The 21,960-nt window shown below is 40.7% G+C and overlaps 1 protein-coding gene across 4 annotated transcripts in view; it reads right to left on the reverse strand.

Annotated features, from left to right (window-relative positions):
* Nucleotides 1-21,960, reverse strand: part of ADGRF1 (adhesion G protein-coupled receptor F1) — a 45,921-nt gene that overhangs the window by 17,959 nt on the left and 6,002 nt on the right. For all 4 annotated transcript variants that reach the window (XM_042986519.1, XM_042986518.1, XM_007085095.3 and 1 more), the window contains exons 2-8: nt 11,975-12,050; nt 9,856-10,021; nt 8,482-8,539; nt 6,369-6,518; nt 4,946-5,119; nt 3,171-3,271; nt 2,250-2,308 (exon numbers count right to left, since the gene is read on the reverse strand). In XM_042986519.1, the coding sequence (XP_042842453.1) occupies nt 2,250-2,308; nt 3,171-3,271; nt 4,946-5,119; nt 6,369-6,518; nt 8,482-8,539; nt 9,856-9,924 (611 nt within the window). In that variant the 5' untranslated portion in view covers nt 9,925-10,021; nt 11,975-12,050. The remainder of the gene's footprint in view (nt 1-2,249; nt 2,309-3,170; nt 3,272-4,945; nt 5,120-6,368; nt 6,519-8,481; nt 8,540-9,855; nt 10,022-11,974; nt 12,051-21,960) is intronic.

Genomic DNA, 21,960 nt, shown 5'->3' on the forward strand with positions numbered 1-21,960 from the left:
CAGTAAAAAATGATTACAAAGGATGACTCCAAGTTTGGGTCTCTGCAGCTGGAAGACTAGCACCGCTGTAACTGAGATGGGCATGATAGCAGGAGAAGTAGGTTAAAGGTTCTGAGAAGAAAAGTTGGAGGACCCCTGTTTTGGACACATTATATGTGACGTGCCTGCTAGAACATCAAGTGGAGATGCTAACAGGCAATTGGATATTTGGGTTTGGACTTTATGAGAAGAGCCAAGCTCAAGTAATAAATTTAGAAGCCACCAGCATACACATGGTGTTCGAAGTCATGAAAACAAGTGAGATCACATATATTAAGTTAATCCTGCAATAATTCCATGAGGTACACATTGTATTAGCCCCATTATGTAGATGAGGGAGCTGGAATCCTAAAGAGAAGTTGGGTCAAGCAATTATTAGTTATTAACTGATACTCCAAATATCAAATTCTTAATCACTACACCGAACTACCACTCACAATGTATGAATAAATCCAAATATTCTTTTAGGTAGTGAGAATCACAATGTCTTTGCATCAATATGGTTCTTCTATCAAGAAAACATTGTTTACAAAATATTTTCCTGCCTATTATTTCATTTGATTTAATGAAGCTAAATCAGATTCCACATGTATTAACAGTACTGTTTAACAGAGAAGTAAATTGAGACACTAAGAAATTAAGACTTACTTTAAATCATATACATAAAGAGTGAAACCTAAATAATAGTATTTTATAGACTTATGCCTACTTTAGCTTTGATTTTTTTCTACAAATTATTGGAGATAGCTTATAAGACATTTAGAATGGAATATACATAGGAAATACAAATGGAGGGGCACCTGGATGGTTCAGTCAGTTAAGCGTCCAGTTTCAGCTCAGGTCATGATCTCACAGTTCATGAGTTCAAGTCTCACATCGGGCTCTGTGGTGACAGCTCAGAGGTTGGAGCCTGCCTACGTATTCTGTGCCTCCCTCTCTCTCTCTCTACCCCTCCCTGACTCACACTCTGTCTCTCTGTCTCTCAAAAATAAACACTGAAAAAAAAATTTTTTTTGAAGAAATATAAATGGAAAGCCAGGCCCAAGGTAAAGAAAAATATGAATATTGAATACAAAAATTACTGATTAAGTTTCAAGTTTGTCTATGCATTCAGTGACTGCAAAGTCAGAAGGAAAATATGATTCATTGTATAGACGTTAGTATAAGAAAAAAGAAGTGGGGCACCTGGGAGGCTCATTTAGTTAAGCGTCCAACTTCAGCTCAGGTCGTGATCTCGCGGTTTGTGAGTTTGAGCCCCGCATCAGGCTCTGTGCTGACAGCTCAGAGCCTGGAGCCTGCTTCAGATTCTGTGTCTCCCTCTTTCTCTGCCCCTCTCCCACTCACACTCTGTCTCTCTCTGCTTCAGAAATAAATAAACATTAAAAAAAGAAAGAAAGAAAAAAGAAGCAGTGTCCTTCCTAGTGTTGAATTTTAAAGAAAATTATCCACATGGGCCCTTATATAAGAAGATGGGATATCTGGAAGGATAATATCCAGAAGAGCATATTGATGACAAATGCTGTTGAAAATTTCCTATAGCTATTCTTTAAGTTAACTGTGAAAAAAAAAAAAATATATATATATATGAAGTCAAGTTCTCTGACCTCTAAGCCACTTCCTCTATCCAGCAGATTATAAATAGTTAGTAATCAATGTACACATGGCTAACTAACCATATAACTTTTGGAATGAAAGCATAAACAAAAAGATAATTTACTAAATATCTCTTTATTTGCTGTAGACAATGCCTACTGGGTTATGAGTTATGGTGCACACATGATACCTGCAGAAAAATATAATGGTTCGCCGTAGGCTGCCCCCACGGCTCCCAGTTATACAGCTTTGTACCATATCTCCCTGTGCTTAGGACAGAGAAAAACCATCCCTCTGCAACCCATAACCCTCATCTCCACCCCTCATCCTGTTCCATACGTGCACACCACGATCTCCTGCTTCATCCCAAGTTCTCCCACTGTGGGTTTGCAGTTGCAGTCTCTAATCTACAGCTTGGAGAACGCCATTCAATATTTAAGTTTCCTCTTCTGACATTTAAAAGCATTACAGACTTTTGTCTAGTTTTAGTAAGAATACTAGAAAGACCAGTTCTGCCCTATTTTCTGTCAAGGTCATTTGGGAACCTAGCACTAGGAATTCTGCAGGATGGGTGCACAATTCTGAGGATGCCCTTCTAAGGCCATTGTGTTACTTACCGAAATTGGGTGACATGAACCGACTCAAAATCTTGAATTCTTTTGAATGCTTCTTTAAGCTTACAAACAGAAAAAAGGGCGACATGTTGATCTTTGCCCCCATTCGAGGAAGATATTTAAGCAAAAAACTGATGGAGATAATAAATAAACCAACAGAACCACTGAGCAAAGAGATACTACAAGAGGTAGTTGCTATTATACAAATATAGTTCAAATGGCACTTGAGAATGTACACACACACACACACACACACACACACACACACGAGTCACGCCATTTATTTTTTAGTTTGCTAATAAAGATGGAAGAACCAATTTGTTATAAGGGGGGATTGGGTGCCAGATAACACAAATTTACCCCCGAAATGTATGCTTTCTCCCTCATAAAAATACCACATGAATTTCCATATGCATTGAAACTGAATCTATTGGAAAGTATCTGTGTATGTCTTCAGTGAAAATCACATCTGAACCATCATCCGAGGCAGACGGGCACTAACCGAAGTTTTGGATGACTTCATTATATAGTCCAGAATTTTTCTCAATAATTCTATTTAGCTTCTAACAAGAGAAGCTTCCTTCCGGAACAAATCCCAGATGCTGACAATTGAGCCTAGATCATGAAAATTTTCTTTTGACAAATAAAAAAACCAGAAAACAATCAAGAAGACTCAGTAGGATATGACTCACATAAATGAGCAAAAGTGAACACAAGAGAAATGGAACGAAGTCAATTACTAAAAATCTCCCAGAAAGAGAATGTTCAATGTACGTCAGTTGTGAGCTATGTGATTAACTGTTCTGTAATAACTCATTGAATGTGAATGATTAAGAATATGCATTAAATAAACACGCGGAATTGAAAACACTTGAACTTATGTTTAGCCAACAATTTCTTATGTAATAAGCAGAAAGTGCTTACTTGAATTTCAATTCCAGTTGTATACTTGGAATATGAAGGAGAAGATGAATTCAAAAGGTCTTTGGTAAATCGTTCATTGATTTTGAAAGTGCCCCAAACCTCTACGGGAAATAAAAAGAGGTTGATGGATATAAAAATTATTCGCTTGAATTTATGACAGCATAAAATTACAGAAGTACATTTGGAACCCATCTATTTAACAGCAGTATTTCAATTTCTTTTTGTAATGAATGTTCACCTAAAATAATATAGGAAGTGTACATAAAACTAGATTTTCAACCGTGAATTTGTAACGCAACAGGAAAGTGCTGGTGATCAAGACAACTTTATAAGTAGGTAAACGTGTGGCCACCATGTGTGGTTTAAAAAAAAAAAAAAAAGCAGTCACTTAACCCTGAAATATATGCCCATCTAGGCATTGAACTTAAATACTGTCCCCATTAAAAATTAAAAAACAAAACAAAACAATAAAACACTACTTGCTATCTCTAGCATATGCTTGTTTACCCATTGCTGGTACATTTTTGTTCAGGGACAAGTTGTTGCCCATTTTTATATGGATAAATACCATTTATCCTTCATTAAGGACCTAGTGAAATGTACCTCCTGTGCAAGCCGTCCCTTGATCCCCAGTTGCAAAGATTCTTTCCTTCCTCTAAATTCCTACAGTCCTTTGTTCGTACCCCCTTTACAACCTCTTGTACAGACATATCTATTTGTGAGCATTTCTCACATTTATATGTCCCTGCTCCACTTTGGGAAGACCTTTGTGAGTGTAATCCCTGTCTCATCCATGGTTGTCTCTCTTCAAGATGGAATAGACACAGACCACCCTTCAAACGGTAGACTTTCATTCAAATTCGTTGAGGAAAATATATTATCTTCTTTCTTGTATTGTAGCCTAACCTCCCCAACTAGCCTTCTAATTCATACATAGAGAGAAGTGCTTCATTGTGTCCTCCCAGAATTTGCCTCTGATCCGGGTATAAAGATGGTGTTTCATAAATATGCATTGCCTTCGTGAATTGGCATCGTCCTGGGAAGGGGAGCGAGAAATGTCCAGAAGATCTGGGCTATTTCAGTTTTTCCTTCACCCTTTGCTCAGCTCTGCCCAAATCCAAAGCTTCAAGATAACTGGAGTAATCTCTGAGGAAACTTTTTAAAGACCTTCAAGCCCTGAAGCCCATGTCATTTGGCTCACCTCATCACCCACTGAACATAAACCTAAGGTGACAGCTCACTCAGCTTCCACTGGTTTCCTAAAACGGACTTCTAATTTCTTGTTTTGTTTGGTAATGCATTCAGTACACCTACCTGTTGGCAGTTTTCAACATGTATTTCAATATAACCACTATGTGCTCCTCCCTGCTCTCACACCTCTAGACTTCCCTTTTCTGAAAGCTGATGTTGGCAAAAGAAACGAAAGAAGGCAGGAAAGAAAATCATTTACTCAAGCAGCTCCCCTACTTGGGATTTCAGTGCATCTCCCTAAATCTCAATAAAATCAGAGAATTGCAGAGCTCAGCTAGATGAACCTCAGGGTTGAACTGATGCTCAAATATCAACTTGCATGTCTGAATTTTCTGTAATTAGGATGTTCTCACTGTGTGCGGTTAAGCCTAGTGGGGTATACTGTTACCACCTTTTGATGACCCTGCAAACACTAGCTCTGTTAGTGGAATACGTGGGTGAAGAGCTAGGGTTCTCTCTCCATGGCTTGTTGGGTGCCGGGGTGCAGGCCTGGAGCTCTCCTGCCAGCACCCTGATGCGCTTACTTGCTCTCTCGCAGAAACTGAGGCTCTGGGTGAGGTTGTTGAGATGACAGTCACAGCTCTGGAGGGCTCCGGCCGTGTGAAGGTAGCATTTCTGGGGATCAAGGCATGAGGGAGGGAACCAGGAATAGCCGTCCTCACAGGAACACTGCAGGACCCCATTCTGGCGCCCACAGTCTGCACAGAAAACAGAGCTTGGTCTCGCGGGGTCTGATTTATCAATTGACTAGCGTTGAGTTCTCATCCTTGTTTCTGACTTAGAATCTGAACCCAGTGTTTCCCACCAAAAGCCAGAAGGATAAAACTAGGATGGCAATGTGTTTAAGGTAAGGAAACGTCCAACTCAATAGATTCTGAGGCTGATATCAAACGCTTGGCAAACATAAAATCAAGGGGCTGGGTCTAGCATCTAAAGGAAGGATGAATACCCAGTAGATAGCCCTTGGAATGGCAAAGAGAAGCAAAAGAGGGTATATAAACCTGATAGTTATTTAAGAGTTCTAGAAGGTATTTCTCCATCCACTACTTCATTGCAGGCTCCTCTTATCTACCTAACACCGTTTTTGGTAGGCCCCTTAAGCAAGATGGCAAACACCGAGAGACATTTTTGAGAGTCATGAGGAAAAATTCCATCAGCCAATTCTGTAGTCTCGGTTCCTACTAACTGACCCAAAATGCCCCATCAAAAGGCATTCCTTTATAATAGACAAAAAACTGGAACAAAGTCACCAGACATCTTTGTGAAAACATGCATGATGATATGCAGTGAATGATTCTTTAATTTTGCCATGTGTCAGAACCACCTGGAGGGTCTCATCCCAAAGTTTCTGATTCAGTAAGTCTGGGATGGGGCCAAGGATTTGCATTTCTATTAAGTCCCCTGATAATGCTGCTGCTGCTAATCTGGGCACCATACTTTGACAACTACTGCTTTAGACAAATCGTTTAACATCTCTGAACCCCAGCATTGTGGTCATTAGTGCTGTTTGTCAATTAGTTCTTGCTCTTTTCCAGGCACATAGTAAGATTACATATCTTGCCCCCACCCCCTCCCCTTCCCCGAGGCTGAATGGAACCATGAAACCAGTTTTGGCCACTAAATTGTGAGCAGAACTAATGTGTGTCACTTCTGAGGTGGAGAATTCAACTGCCAATGTGAAACCCTCTATGTTTCCATTTCTTTTTGGCTCAAACTGGGTACATTTGAGGTAGTTTCTGATTGATTAGCCTGGATTCCCAAGTGACACAAACACAACCATGCTGCCAAACTGCAGTAGAGATATAGCGTGAAGAAGAAAGAACGCATGTATTCTTTCAAGCCATAGATATGGTGGGGGTGGTTGTCTCCATAGCATAACCTAACCTATCCTGACTGATACACCCACCTTCCCCATTTCTACTCCCAGTTCCCAGGGGGGAGATTTACATGTGGTGGCCTTTGCTCTGATAATCTTCATTGGTTCATGTAACCATAACAATGGAGGGTTCAAAAGCTTCAGAAAATTCTTCAAGTGTCTCTTCTCCTTGGAATCTCTGTAGGCCACCTGAAGCAGCAGCTCATATTCCTGGACTGAGCCTAAAGAGAGGAAGAGAGTCAGGAGTCTCCTCTTTCAGCCCGAGAGACAAATATTGTCAAGGAAACCACCATGAAGCAACCATCACATGTAGTCTGGGGGGTCACAGGCTAGGCCACAAAGCTTGTTACTGACATCTGCTCGTCCAGACATTAAGTGCAAATGAGCGTCCAGAGCAAACACTTGCAGACAGTCCCACATGTGAGTGATATATGTCTATCCCCCCACCTCTGCTCAGGCAGCTGCTCCCACTCTCCCTGACCCACCCTGGCCTCCCCCTGCTGACTTTACACAGTTCCTCAGGACACGTCCAAGGTCACGTTTCAGGGATCAAGACCCAAGGGAGAAGATGGGAGAAAATCCGAGTCGCTCTTCCTTCTTACTCTCCCAGCTCTGGGCTCCTTGAAGTATCTCTGGCATAAAACCCCCAGTCTCACACTTAGCAAAGAGCCCTTTTTTCTCCTGGGAAGAGGTTCCAGCAATTAGCCAAGTTTGAGTACCTTATGTGATGTGCAAAAGCCAAACGAAACCAGACCCTACTCAAGTCTGATCAATGCCTTATCACTGCGGAGCACCTTTTGTTTCCCTAAGGAGAGGCCGTTAAGTGTTCTGGGCTCAGAGAGAATATGAGTCCTGTGAGTATTCTCACACCCAAAACTCATTTAGGCACGTTCACGTGAAAGTTAGTGCTCGATCTCATGGGGTTTCAAGATCCTCCAAAGTTCATCTATGGATCCCAGATTGAGAATGTGAAGGACCTTAGAGAAAAAGGGGGAAAAGGTGAACATCCTTTTATCCTGGGTCTCCTTTGATTTCCACTGGCAGTGAAATCTCTTAGAAGTCTTAGATTTCTCGAGACATCCATGCTTTTTGCAGGGACAGATGAGCTGGGAGCTTCTATGAGACTGTCCCATTTCTTAGGGACCCGATGGGGATGTCCAAGCAAAAAGGAAATTTGTAGAGAAAAAAATCAGCAGATCAACCCCTAGACTTTTCAGAAGGCAGGAAGCTGGCTGAGGCTAACATGTTCCAGAACATTTATAAGAGCTTCCTATCTGCCATAACTTCCACCATCTCACTCCATAAAGCCTCAGCCCTGCCTCTTTCTCTCCCCTCCCTTTGTAGGCTGGAGCCTCTGCCCCAGGTTTGGGAGCCACACCAAGTAGAGAGAGCTAAGGGGACTCCTGTTCCCACTGCCCAAGCAGGTAAGAGGTGGGGGAATGGTCACTGTCAGAGGTTAATGGCACTGGTTCTGGAGCCAGGTTGACTGGGTTTTAATCATTCCATTTGCCCCCTAGCTCTGTTTTTAATTTCACTATCTATAAAATAAAGATCACCACTGTTCCTAAATGAGAGGGTCAATGTGAGGATTTAATTCGTCTAATGCACTTAAAATAGTGCCTGGCATCTAGTAACAGCTCAATAAATACTAGCTGTATTTTTACTCCGAGGGAAAATGTATTCATGGCATTCCAAATTGAATTTTTATTTCACTTTCTGAAGAATCATAGCCAGCCTTGCATGGTGGTAAGTTCAATGACACCATTAGAACGCTGTTTTATGACAGACCACTGCACGGGGGAAAGGCTTTTGTGTACTGACCCAGGAACCGAACAACCATCTGTGGACATCATTATTTCCAAGAAATATATTTGGTGCTTGAAACATCAGAACGACAAATTAAATTTCAGAACACAACCCATTTCTCAATTGAGAGTTGTACCCACTAATGACTTTGTTAGGATTGAGATAAGGAAGGAAAGGGGGAGCTATTTGTCAGGTATGGTGCAGGATGCTATGCCTTCGTATGTTATTTAACCTTCACAAATGTTTTGCTAGTAGGGATTGCTGTTATTCTCATTTCACAGATTTAGGGTCATACCACCAGTCACAAGCACTACTGAGGTTTGAACCCTGGTCCCTTGGCACCAGTGTCTATCACACCACACTCTACAGGAGTCTCACCTGGATGCTTTTTCTTATTCACAGTGAGTCCTCTTTTTGTTTTCATGCCTTCATTTCTCTATTTAAGAGGGGAACAAAAGAATAATTACAACATGGCCTTGTAATGATGTACTTCATAAGGCGCTATTGGAACTCCCAGAACAATTGAAATTATGGATCTAAAAATCCAAGCCAGGGATGGTGGAGAGGTGGCCAGAGAAGACCTCACTGAGGCAACTTTTGAGCACAACCCTGAAGGAGGTGAGGAACTGAGAATCCCTGGAAAAGAACTTTCCAGGCAGAGGGAACAGCACATGCAATATCCCTGGGATGAGAATATGCCTGGCATGGGAGGACAGAATGAGGAGGCCAGAGTAGCTCAGTGGAATGGTAAGGGGAGAGGGGCAGGAAGTGAGATCAGAGAGTATCTCCAAGGAGACAGGCTGTGTAGATCTTTATAGGCTATAGCAATGGTTTAGCTTTTACTTCAGTGAGATAGGAACCCACCGGAGAGTTCTGAACAGAGGTGAGAGTGCTCTACTTTACCTTTTAGAAGGTTCAATCCCGCAGCCATGTTAGGAACAGACAAGCACAAAAGCAATGACAGCATCTCAAGAGTTAGTGCAATAACACAGGTGAGAGATACTGAAGGTGTGGATTGAGGTGGTAGCCATAGAGGTAATGAGAAATGTTTGAATTCTGGGTGTGTTATAAAGATAAAGCAAAACAAAACAAGAGCCAATGGTTTAGATATGGATTCTGAGGAGAGCCAAGCACGAAAATAAATTTTCTTCCCAGGCATCTAGAGGGACAATGGCACCACTTGCTGAAATGAGAAAGGAGAAGCAGGCTTGGCAAGGAAAAACTCAAGAATTTAATTTTGGACTCATTAACTTAAGGGGCCTATTGGACGCCCAACTGGAAATAGCAAGTAGGTAGTAGATACATGGGGTTAGAGTTCAGGGGAAAAGGCTGAGAGGTAGATGTAAATTGGGGAGCCATCAGAGAACATTAAAACCATGATCCTAGATGAAAGCATCAAGAAAGTGAGCGTAGAGAGGGAAGAGAGTCCAAGGATTGCCCATGCCAATCTGTATGTCTTTTCTTGGTCAAAGAAACCATAGGAAGGAATGTGCTGAGCTAGCGGAGATCTCCAAGATGGTTCAGTCTGAGTTCCTTATTTTGTAGTTAGATCATCTAAGCTCCAGGAGATGAAACTGTTTGTCCAAGGCTACACAGCTCATGTTGGTAATGTTGAGACAAGAACCCAGGACTTCTAATTCCAAGTCTACTAACTTATATAGCTCCAGTTGCTGAGGGAGTGATAGGTTCTCAAAGTGCAGAGGGAGAGAAGAGTGGCGATAAGGAGGAAAAATGGGGCATGTGCCAACTCACCCCCAGGAAGCCTTCCAGGCCCTCGGTGAGTGTGAAGAAAGAGATGAGCCAGAGCATGTGGAATTTCATCTTCAACTGGTCTCCCTCCTTACCATGGACTCAACCATGAACAACCGGGGTCACGGTCTGTGGCCAGACGATTGATGTACCATGCAAGGCTGCAAAGCTGATGCAAAAAAAAAAAAAACAAACAAAAAAACAAAAACAAAAACAAAAACAAAAACAAAAACAAAAAAAACCCAAAAAACCAAACAACAAAAAACCACCACCACCAACAAAAACAAAAACAAAAAAACAAGTCGTTCAAGCCAAAATTTAAAAATGCACACAGTGGTTGGGCCTAAATGAGCAGATCAGAAGCCCTGAGTGTTTGATGATTTTTCCATTTCACGTGTGTAGCCTGAGATACCATTACTTTCGCTCCAGTAGCAGAAGGTATTAAGTCTCTGTCTTTCCAAACTTCCCAGAAAATTGCTCAAGAGCACTCAAATTTGCCTAAACACAGGCTATTTTATTTATTTAAAAAAATTTTTTTTTTACATTTATTTTTGAGAAACAGAGTGAGACAAAGCGTGAACGGGGGAGGGGCAGAGAGAGTAGAAGACACAGAATCTGAAGCAGGCTTTAGGTTCTGAGCAAGCGGTCAGCACAGAGCCTGATGCGGGGCTCGAACCCACGAACTGTGAGATCATGACCTGAGCCGAAGTCGGACGCTCAACCGATTGAGCCACCCAGGCGCCCCAACACAGGCTATTTTAAAATTATGACTTACTTGGGGCGCCTGGGTGGCTCAGTCGGTTAAACGGCCGACTTCGGCTCAGGTCATGATCTCGCGGTCCTTGAGTTCAAGCCCCGCGTTGGGCTCTGTGCTGACAGCTCAGAGCCTGGAGCCTGTTTCAGATTCTGTGTCTCCCTCTCTCTGACCCTCCCCCGTTCATGCTCTGTCTCTGTCTCAAAAATAAATAAACGTTAAAAAAAAAAATTTTTTTTTAAATTATGACTTGCTTAACTTTGTGACTAAATGCATTCAACATCCAGCCTTTTTATATTTCACGCTTTCCCTTTTATCAGTAAAAGCAAGCATTAAAATAACCAATGATCCTTAGAAGCGTTAATATATATGGAATATATATTGGAATATATATGGAATAATATGGAATCAGTGTTTAAGCATAAAAGTAATAATGAAGCGATGTAGCAAATTTCTTTCTTTATAGTTGACGTAATTATCAACAAATTATCCTCAAGTTTATGGTTATGTCAGAAGAATTGAGACAAAATTCAGCACATGGTCAGGGTCACAAAATTTATCATTTATACCCGGGTTATTTGGTTTCAACAACAAAAAATCACCGTAAGTTAGAATTGTTCTGTCCAATATAGTAGCCACTGGATACATGTGGAAGTCTGAATTTTAATTTTAATTGCAATAAAATGAAATGAAAAATGCAACACCTCAGTCACGCCAGCCACATTTCAGGCATTCGATAACCACATGTAGCTGGCAGCTACCAGTGTTAGGCAGTGTAGACACAGGACATTTCTGTCATTGCCAAAAGTTTTATTAGGCACAGAATAGTATTCAGCCTTAAAATAAAAGGAAATCCTGTCCCATGATACAATATGGGTAAACCTCAAGAGCATCATATTAAGAAAAAGAAGCCGATTGCAAAAGGCAAATCCTGTATGATTCCACTTGTATAAAGTATCTAAAGTAGTCAAGCTCATAGAAATGGAAAGTAGAATGGCAGTTGCCAAGGGCTTGGGGGAGGGGGAAATGGGGACTTGCTATTTCAGTTTTGCCACATGAGAAAGTTCCAGAGATCTGATGTATAACAATGTGAATATACTTAATTAACACTACTGCAACCACACACTTAAAAATAGTTAAGATGGCACATTTTACTGTACGTGGGGTTTTTCCCACAATGTTTGAAAAGTGGTAATGGACAGCATCGACAGAAATGAAGGAGTGCAATGGGCTCGCAACATTCTTTCACATCGCCATAGGAAACGACGAAAAATAGGATTCCTAGGCTCGATAACCCACCATTAGAATAAGTGTGCTTGACCAGCAGCACAGAAAATGCAGAGTTGGACCCTGCCTTCCAGCTCTTACCTGGTTTCCTGGGTGTACCTTAACCCTCACACAAGTCCTGACATCCCTGACAGGCGCCCACACTTTGCCCTCTGGTCTGCAAGAAGAGAAAAAAGGCATTAGGGACAGGATAAAGACTACCACAGGCATGGCCTACGTGTCAGCAGCGATCCTTTCCAGGGCTTTCTAGGGAAGTAAGAAAAATAAGCAATGAACCACATACAACTTTTGTGTTTACCTTCTCCCCTTAGGTGAATTTCGGTCCTCTCCCGTGGCTACCTTCCCACTTGCCAAAACTCCTTCGAAATCTACTGATGTTAACTTTCTCTGAGCAGCAGCCTATGCTCCAGATTGTTCTTATAGATTCTTGCTTCTCAAAATGTATCTTCTTCGGGTCCTATTCCTTCTGGCCTGCTCTGTGCGTTCTCAAAGTGATGGATATTTACGCTTAGGGCAGTGTTTTTCAAACATTTTGACCAGGCTTGATAAAAAGAAATATATTTTATAACATGTGCATGTATAGACACACATATAATAAAATGTAGGAGTATGTATGTATAAATAACAGAATAGTTAAATAACAGAACAATTCTGTGAAACGGAACTTAATAATTTCTGAGACGTGCCCTTGGACATTTCTATTTGTTTTTTTGTGTGTGTGGTTGCTGTTGTTTTTATTCAAATTCCAGTTAGTTAACATACAGTGTAATATTAGTTTCAGGTGTACAAAATAGTGATTTCACACTTCATACATCACCTGGCACTCATCACAGCAAGTGCCCTCCTTAGTCTCCATTGTCCATTTAACCCATCCTCCCACCTACCTCCTCTCTGGTTAACCATCAGCTTGTTCTCTTTAGTTAAAAGTCTCTTGGTTTATCTCTCTCTCTCTCTCTGTCTTTTTCCCTTTTCTCATTTGTTTTGTTTCTTAAATTCCATGTTTGTGGAAAGCTATTTGTCTTTCTCTGACTGACATGTTTAAATTTAGTGTAATACTCTCCAACTCTACCCATGTCATTACAAATGGCAAGATTTCATTCTTTTTTATGGCTGAGTAATATTACACACACACACACACACACACATGCACACACACACATGCACACACTCACACACACACACCACATCTTTATCCATTCATCAGTTGGTTATTTCCATATCTTGGCTATTGTAGATAATGCTGCTATAAACATCAGGGTGCATGTATCCCTTTGTATTCTTCAGGGAAATACCTAGCAGTAAAATTTTTGGATAGTGAAGTAGTTCTAGTTTGAACTTTTTGAGGAATCTCCATACTGTTGTCCAGAGTGGCTGCACCAGTTTGCATTCTTACCAACAGTTCAAGAGGGCTCCCCTTTCTCCACATCCTCAACACCTGTTGTTTCTTGTGTTGTTGATTTTAGCCATTTTGACAGATGTGAGGTGATATCTCATTGTGATTTTTATTTGTGTTTCCCTAATGATGAGTGATGTTGAGCATCTTTTCATGTATGTGTTGGCCATCTGAATGTCTTCTTTGGAAAAATGTCTATTCATGTCTTCTGTCCATTTTTTAATTGGATTATTCACTTCCTGAGTGTTGAGTTTGTTAAGTTGTTTTACAGATTTTGGATACTAACCCTGTATTAGATATGTCACTTGCAAATATCTTCTCTAATACCATAGGTTACCTTTTAGTTTTGTTGATTATTTCCTTCACTATGCAGAAACTTTTTATCTTGATCAAGTCCCAGTAGTTCCAATACCTTCTTGGAGTGCAGCCACATTGCAGAGGAAGCCTGTGCTCTTTCCAACCCCATTTTCACTTTTTCTCCACCTCCAGGGAAAACATTTTAATGTCAGTTCCTGAGCACTGTTTGGACCACGGTCTGTAGTGGTGAAGATTTCAAAGAGGGAAACAGTCTCTGTGCATGTAAGGTGTGATCTATCCTGTCCTTGTGTCAGGGTCTGTGTCCCAGTGGGAGGCTTGCCCTCATATGGCTCTTTCTCTCAATTCTCCCTATCAATCTCTGAAAAATCTTCTTTCTCACCTATGTTGTCCAGACTGGAGGCTGCAAACCCAACCCGATAAGGCCTAGATGACAGCCTGGGCATCGTAAGGAAACTCTTTCTCATACTTTTGGCCTCTTTATCCACTCTTCCTCCCATGTGGAGGGTGTATTCCAGGCTGGCTCCTCGGACTTGCTAGAAATGGTAAACTGTCACTTACAGTCAGGATTTCAGAACAGTGATTCCCAGTCACCGCTCTGTAGGCCAATCATGAATAGCTAGACTATAAAACAAGATGGAGAAAGAAGAAGAGGATGAGAAAAGAAAACACTGGGAAGCTCATTAGAAAATACAAGTGTCTGCATCCCACCCTAAGCGCACTAAATCTCAAACAGGCTAGGCCCAGCCATGTGCATTATTAAAGTTACCAAAAGATGCTGGCCTCCAGGCAGGTTTGAGAGTTATTATTCTAGACTGGTTCTGGGATAGGAAAAAGGAGTTCTGCCCTAAGGCCAACCCCGTGATTTGAATTCTAATTTGGGGTTTGGGACCAAAGCTCAAACTAATCAAAATGTTTTCTTTGCTTCCTTGGTGTAAACACCTCCTCCTTAGATAGAGTTGGAAGACTGGATTTCAGGTAAATAATGGCTAATGTTTCAGTGTTAAGTATGTGCCATACAACATTTGGGACACGATTCATTGTCAGAATTATTCGTTGTTTTTCTGAAATTCAAATTTAACTGGGCATCTTCTATTTGCCAACTAGTCACAGGTGGGAAAATGGTACGTCAAGGCACGTGGATCAAAACAAGCACTGTAGTTGAATTGTCCAGGGTTCAGTTACCAGCTTTGATATTATCAAGTAGATGCCCTCTGACATTTTCTCAGGCTTCCCGTATCTCAGTTTACTAACCTATAACATGGAGGAAATGGTATATAATTCAGAAGTTCTTAGGAGAGTTGAATGCATTATTGCATACAAAGTAACCAAAACATACCTAGCGGGTGATAAGCCTCAATTATGTTAGTGGTTAAAATGAACATTACTAATATTTCAATTTCAGCACCAGTTTTTACAGTTACTTGTTGAATTGTGTCAGAATTTGACTTCGATTGTGAACCAAATTAACTTACCAAATAAAGATGCTCCCAGGTCGGTGGCCCCCGTTATGTAAATAGAAGGATGGATTTCAGCCTCAAGGTAATACAGTTTCATAGTAACTGAATTATCTGACTCAAAGGAGAGTCATCAACAGTGTAGATGTCAAGAAATACTCTGTGTGTGTGTGTGTGTGTGTGTGTGTGTGTGTGTGTGTGTAGGGTATGGTAATCTTAAATCCCACTTAACATCGCCTTTACTGGAGGCAACCTTCGTGGTATTCTCAGGACTTCCTTTCCAAACTGAAAGGGTCCTGATTATTAAAAATTCTCTAAATCCGTGTGCCTTAGCCACAAACAAGGAGCTGTTGTTGTCATCAGAGTATATGTGTTTACATCACTTGCTTTTGGCAGCTGGGGGCCAATGATGCCTGAGCCACAGCTGTGTTGGCACTGGCTGCAGAGGGAAGGCTTGGCCATGGCAAGACTCTCGTCACTTCCTTGAATTCATTTAAGTGAATTCATTCCTGATAATCCCTGTCCTTCAGTTTGCAGAGAACAATCATTAAGATTTGCTGTTACGCCTGTGGAGAAGGCTGTCCATTGTCTCTCCATTCTTCCAGTTATGTATTTATGGGCTCCAAACATTATTTATTTATGTCAACAGCTGTCACCTTATCAACAGCGGTCCTTAGTTGGAACTGCTCACACCTACACTTCCCAGAATTTTTAGCAACATTCTAATCTTAGGCACAGTTGACCCGTTGGGCTGCTTTCTTGGCACCAATATTTATGGGATTGTTTCTTCCTCCATAAATAGAAGAAATCCTAGTAGAGTTGTCTCCCTCCTCTCTGTCTTGGGCTCACATGGGCACGTGTATACAACACACACACACACACACACACACACACACACATGCTAATGCAAAGAGCAGATCTCCAGCTAGGATCTGAAAGAAATCATGACTCAAATAGAAGTGCTTGTTTTACAGGCAGAGGACCTATACAACCTTGGTTTTATTTCATGTCTTACTTTATAACTCTTTGGTAACATTTTCATTGGATCTGTCTTTGTGTAGGAATCCTTGGGCCTTTTGCCTTTGAGAAAATTTCTTTGCGCTCCTTTAAGTAGGCAGATATAGTAGAAAAGGTGAAAAGATAGGTGGGGACAGAGAAGGCAACCCATTCACATCTGGAAAAATGCTGGGAGGTCTGGTAAACCTTATGAGCTAGACAAACTCCTTCTGGAAGAACTACAATTTAAAGTTATTTAAAATCTTGGGGGGCCTGGGTGGCTTAGTCATTTGACTTCGACTCAGGTCATGATCTCACGGCTTGTGAGTTCGAGCCCCGTGTCGGGCTCTGTGCTGACAGCTCGGAGCCTGGAGCCTATTTCAGATTCTGTGTCTCCCCCTCTCTCTACCCCTCCCCTGCTTGCATTCTGTCTATCTCTCTCTCAAAAATAAGTAAACATTAATAAAATTTTTTTAAATTTAAAGTTATTTAAAATCTCAGTGAGTATCTGCATAAATATGTGTGCACAGTAAATTTTAAGCCCGTATTTCACATTTTAGCAGGTTTTTTAGCATGCTTCTGTTGTATAAACATAGTGGAAAAGACCTAGATTAATTAGAATCCAACCCCAGGTTTGTCTCTTATCTGTCAGAACTTGTGAAAGTTAAAAAACAAAACAAAACAAAACCTTGCTGGACTCAGTTTCCTCCTCTATAAAATAACCAATAGAATAAGGTGAGTTCCAATCCATTCACATTCAGATTCTATTGTTATATGCCCATTTCCCAAGTTCTATTTGCATATTATTTATTTATTGTTCTTTTCCTTAGTGTGTGTCAGTCATCAAATAGAACCTGGGAAAGATAAAAAAAAAAAATTACTGGGCTTTATACCTGTTTTCTCCTCAAACTGGTTATTCTAATTCTGGAACATCTTTGGAAATGGGCTGAAAACCTACTAAGAATGATGCCCTTGGGTTGAGAATAGAGGTGTGATTTTTAAGAATCCTAAAACTTTAAGCCTGGAAGAGACCAAAGGAATGAATGACTTAGCTCAGTCATTCCTTCCCCAGGACACTTTACCAATCTGCTAAACTCTAATTTGAGAGCTTCCAATTTCCCAGGCACCGTGCCAAGCACTGGAGGTTCACAGCACAGTCAGGTGGGCTGTTCATACACCCTAACTCTACCCATTAAGAGAAACTCCAAAAGCAGCGATCCAAACCCACTTTTGAGAAGAACTTCTGGGTTGCTGGGGTCTCTGTTTCCTATTTAAACTCTCCAACATTGCATCGAAGGGATCTCCCTTCAGAGTCCAGCTTGTGACCTTACCTCCTCCACTGATCCTTTTTGTTCCAAAAATTAACATACGTTTTACAAGTCTGTGTGTCCTTTGCCACTCATGGGAACTTCAGTTGCAGGGGATTACTCCTAATGCTGGTGCTGTCAGCCTAGCACGGCTGTGTGTTCCCCACGAACAAAGATTCTGGGCTTTTTTAAGTCATTCCATCTGTGCTTTGTGTCTTAGTTACAGGATGAACTGTTGTTCTGAGCTCTTCACCCAATATGGATGTTCTAATACAGTTCATTTCCTACAGACAAGTCCAACTCAATCCCGTTGTAAGAGCCTGACTGCCAGCCTCAGAGGTTGGCTCTATTCCAACGCCTTGTAACTGAAGCTTTTCTCCTGTCACTCTTGGTTCGGTAGAGTCAACATTACCACCAAGCCCTTAAACGATGATCAATGGCATTCCAGAGAAGGTGCCAAGCTGTTTCTTCCAGCCAAGCCTTCAGCTCAGCAATGGGGACCCAGCCTTCCTGGAATCCCCAGATGGGGTTTATCTCCACTCTTTGTCACATGACTCCATGGGTAAAACCCATGAGAGGAATGTGAACTTCCTCTCATATTGTTCCTTTGAAAAAGTATTTGCATAGCACTTGAGGGAGGTGATGGTTACATAAGAAGAAGAAATAAGAATAATTCTTTCTAGTTTACAGAATACTTTCATATGGATTGATCTAGTTATCTTGGCAATCTTGTAAATAAAGTGGGAATTATTTCCATTTCACACTTGCAGAAAATGAAAAGGGCAGGCCTGAATCCTACATAAAGACTTATCTTTATGTTTTTATGTCTTTATGTCTTTATGTTTATTCTTTAAAGAGATTTTTATTCTTTAAAAAGAACTTATCAACTATTTCTCTAAATTTCTCTCCCCAAAACAATCTAACCTTCCTCTTGGACTTTGAGCCAATGCATTTTGTTGCTTGGGAGATGATTTTAAGAAAATCCTGATTGTTAATTTGATCTCCATCTGACTTCCTTACGAATAAGGTTTCTTTGTTCAAGAAAAAGAAGAGTACACATTTCAAAGCAATCCTTCTAACAAATATGAGTGTCTTCAGTGTCAACGGATGAAAACACACTTTATCAGGCCTACTGGAAAGAACCAGAGAAAAGGCTTTGTGGCAACTTCTTATTGAAAGTTCAGATTAAAGACGTAACAAGCTCTTCCTGGGTATCTTTTTAAATAACACAAATATCCAACTTCCATTCAATGCTTAGAGCCATAGAGTGGTAAATCTTAATTATATCAAATACACCAAAAAACAATCATTCTTTGTTTCCCTATGCCTAGTAACAGTATTTTCATCATAATTTCCCAATGAGTGAAAGTTTTTCAATCATATTCCCCAAGTGATTCTTCTAGAAATAGAACCAGTTTCCTGGCATTCCCCCTACCTTGCAAATATTATGGCAGTTGATATTCCAAAACCTTCCAGGCTCCACTCTATGTTCAGATAAAGACGCATTATGGTGGCAAATTCGTTATTTGGACTCTTACCATCTGCCCTCAAATGTTCCTTCTGTGAAACTTCTTGCATATCCTTAATTCCAAGCAAATCGGGATTTTTCCAGGTTAGAGTGAAGTCCTGCCTCTATGCACTTTGACTTCTGATCCCCATGGCCAACGTGCCCTCCTCGTTTGTACCCCTGTCCACACCCCAGTGAGGTGTGGAAATGCCAGTTTCATCACCCTGTCCCCAGCATCTTTTTTTAGTGTTTGCCAAATCGATAAGCAAAATTTTTTTCTAATTGCTTTAATTTCCATGTCTTTGATTATCACTAAGAATAAGCATTGGTTTTCAGATGTTTATTAGCCATTTGTATTTTTTTTTTTCCTGGCTTGACTTTTTAAGTCATTGTTCTAAGTTTTTCTATTGAAATGTTTACTTTTTCTTAAGAACTGCTTCTTTGGAGCTTTTATGTAACATGGATATTGGCTTTTTTTTCACTTCTGTTATAAATCTGTGTCCATTTGTCTTTGGTCTTTTAACTTTTTATGTTCTGCACAAGAGCTCAAAATGTTCATGAAATCACATCTGTTGATCTTTCCCATTTTGTATTTTAAACTAGAAGTCAACCTCAAAAAAAATGTTTTATAAAATGATTATAAAAATATTCTATGTTTCCTTCTAAACTTTCATTTTAAAATACATTTAAACTTTTAATCCTTCTGGACTTACTTTAGGTTTTGGTATGAAATAGGCGTTTACTTTCATTTCCCCCCCCCCCCAAATGAACAACCAGTTATCCCAACTATGTTTCTTAACTGAACCATTCTTTTTCAAGACACCTTGATAATTCTTTGACAGTTTTCTTTTTTTTCTTTTTTTTTTTTTTTTTTTAACATTTATTTATTTTTGAGACAGAGAGAGACAGAGCATGAACGGGGGAGGGTCAGAGAGAGGGAGACACAGAATCGGAAACAGGCTCCAGGCTCTGAGCTGTCAGCACAGAGCCCGACACGGGGCTCGAACTCACGGACTGCGAGATCATGACTTGAGCCGAAGTCGGCCGCTTAACCGACTGAGCCACCCAGGCGCCCCTCTTTGACAGTTTTAAAAGCCACCTTGTCACATAGTGAAATTCTGATTTATGTATCTGTGAATTGTACCACTGTGTCGTGTTTTTTTTTTGTTTTGTTTTTTTGCCATTTACTTGTTTAATTGGTATCTTGATCAACGATACAGTAAAGTGTTATATGCCTAAGAATTATATCGTTAAGTTTCTTATGGGAAACAATTAGCCAGATTCGCTAAGAGATTAAGTATACAAAAGTCTTCAAACAAAATTAGGCTAAACTACAAACACAAGTGTGCAAGGTTTTCATAGAAAATATAATCTCCTTAAGACAAGGTCTCTTTACCCAAAACTTCGCAGGTGTGAACCTGTTCCATTGTGACCAGTTATCCTAATACCACAAATTTACAGTAAATGGGTGCTTATCCCTAAACAATAAAGGAACTTATATGATCAGGGTTTTTTTTTTTTATTTAATCTTAGTATAAAAAAGCAAATAAGGAAATTATCTTAGACTTTATTTAACGTCTTAATTTTAAAAGACTTTATTTAAAACAAAACAAAAAAACTAGAGTTTCCAAGGTGTGTGGGCCTCAGAGATTAAAAACTGACATTTACAATGAGGACCCAGAGACACCATGGGGGCCTGAGAACCCTCATCAACGAGATTTCACTACAGTTTCACAATTTGAGGGCTACATACCTCACTGCTATTCTCCTCTTTACTTGTTATTTATTCAACTGCCTACTCGTGGGGAATTTACTCCAACCTTATGAAGTTCCAGGCACTGTCACACTGATTCTTACGGAATTTCATTCTCAACATCTCAGAGCCCAGGTTTCCACCTGCCATTGAACAGGACCCCCTGAGATTATCTTTGGCTTTGAGGGGAGAGGGGTGGTAAGAGGGCCTCCCTTCCCCACGGGTTTTGTGTACCATTCAGCAAAGCTAGAATCAGCCGTGCATGTGACAGACTATGTTTCAGGCCATGATACTATAGACCTTTTCCACTATCCCTCCAAGTTTCTAGGTGTTTTTCATAACTATTAAGAACAGGTGTCTATCTATCCTTGAACTGTAGAGACCCTGACATCCTGTGAGCACTTCCCTGCTCAAACACAACTAGAACTCCCCGATGTGTTTGGGAACAGGTTCCCCTTTTCTGTAGCTATGGGTTTTTCCTGCCAAAGAGCTTGAGGAAGAAAACAAGGCAGAATATTGTTGAAGTGGTAAATACATGTTTAGATTGGCTGGACTATGGTTTCCTAAGTGGCGTTAAGCAAAACTGAGAATTCAGTGACATTGTACCCAGGATTCCACTTCTCCACTGTCTGAGTTCTTCACCCTTTATGGCACACCCCTCCCGCTGGTAATGCCCTTCGATACTCAGTACCCTCTGGCTGCTTCCGGTTTACTGTTGCTCCCAACCAAAGTGCTAAATCGGTCACTTATAGACCCTAGTTTAAATGAATGTGTTCATTTATTTTTTTAGGAGAATATTTACATTCCTTTAATTGTGGAATGAATGAATGACATCAGAGGGCATGTGGATGCAAAAATCTGGTGTTCCCCTTACCCTCAGCACAGCAAGAGACAAACTGTGTAATGGGAACCTTACCCCTACTTTAAAAAAATAAATAGGGGTGCCTGGGTGGCTCAACCGGTTAAGTGCAGACTCTGGTTCACCTCACATCAAGTGAGGTTCAGTTTGTGAGATTGAGCCCCACAGGGTACATGAGGTCCACTTCCGCATTGGGCTCTGGGCTGACAGCATGGAGCCTGCTTGAGATTCTCTCTGTCCCTCTCTCTCTTTCTCTCTGCCCTTACCCTGCTCATGCTCTCTTTCTCTCAAATATAAATAAATAAAAATAAACTTTAAAAAAATTATAGAAATTGACTGCCATTTTAGAGGGACAGGGCGTGTACACCGGTGAGGCATGTCAACAACAGTTCCCATCAGTTTGTGGCTGTGTACAAAACAGAAGTGTTTGCAAGTCAACCTGGTAAATCTCAACATGCACGTGCTCTGATTTTAAGTCCT

This window comes from Panthera tigris, chromosome B2 (assembly GCF_018350195.1).
Source record: "Panthera tigris isolate Pti1 chromosome B2, P.tigris_Pti1_mat1.1, whole genome shotgun sequence".
NCBI classification, from domain to species: Eukaryota; Metazoa; Chordata; class Mammalia; order Carnivora; family Felidae; genus Panthera; species Panthera tigris.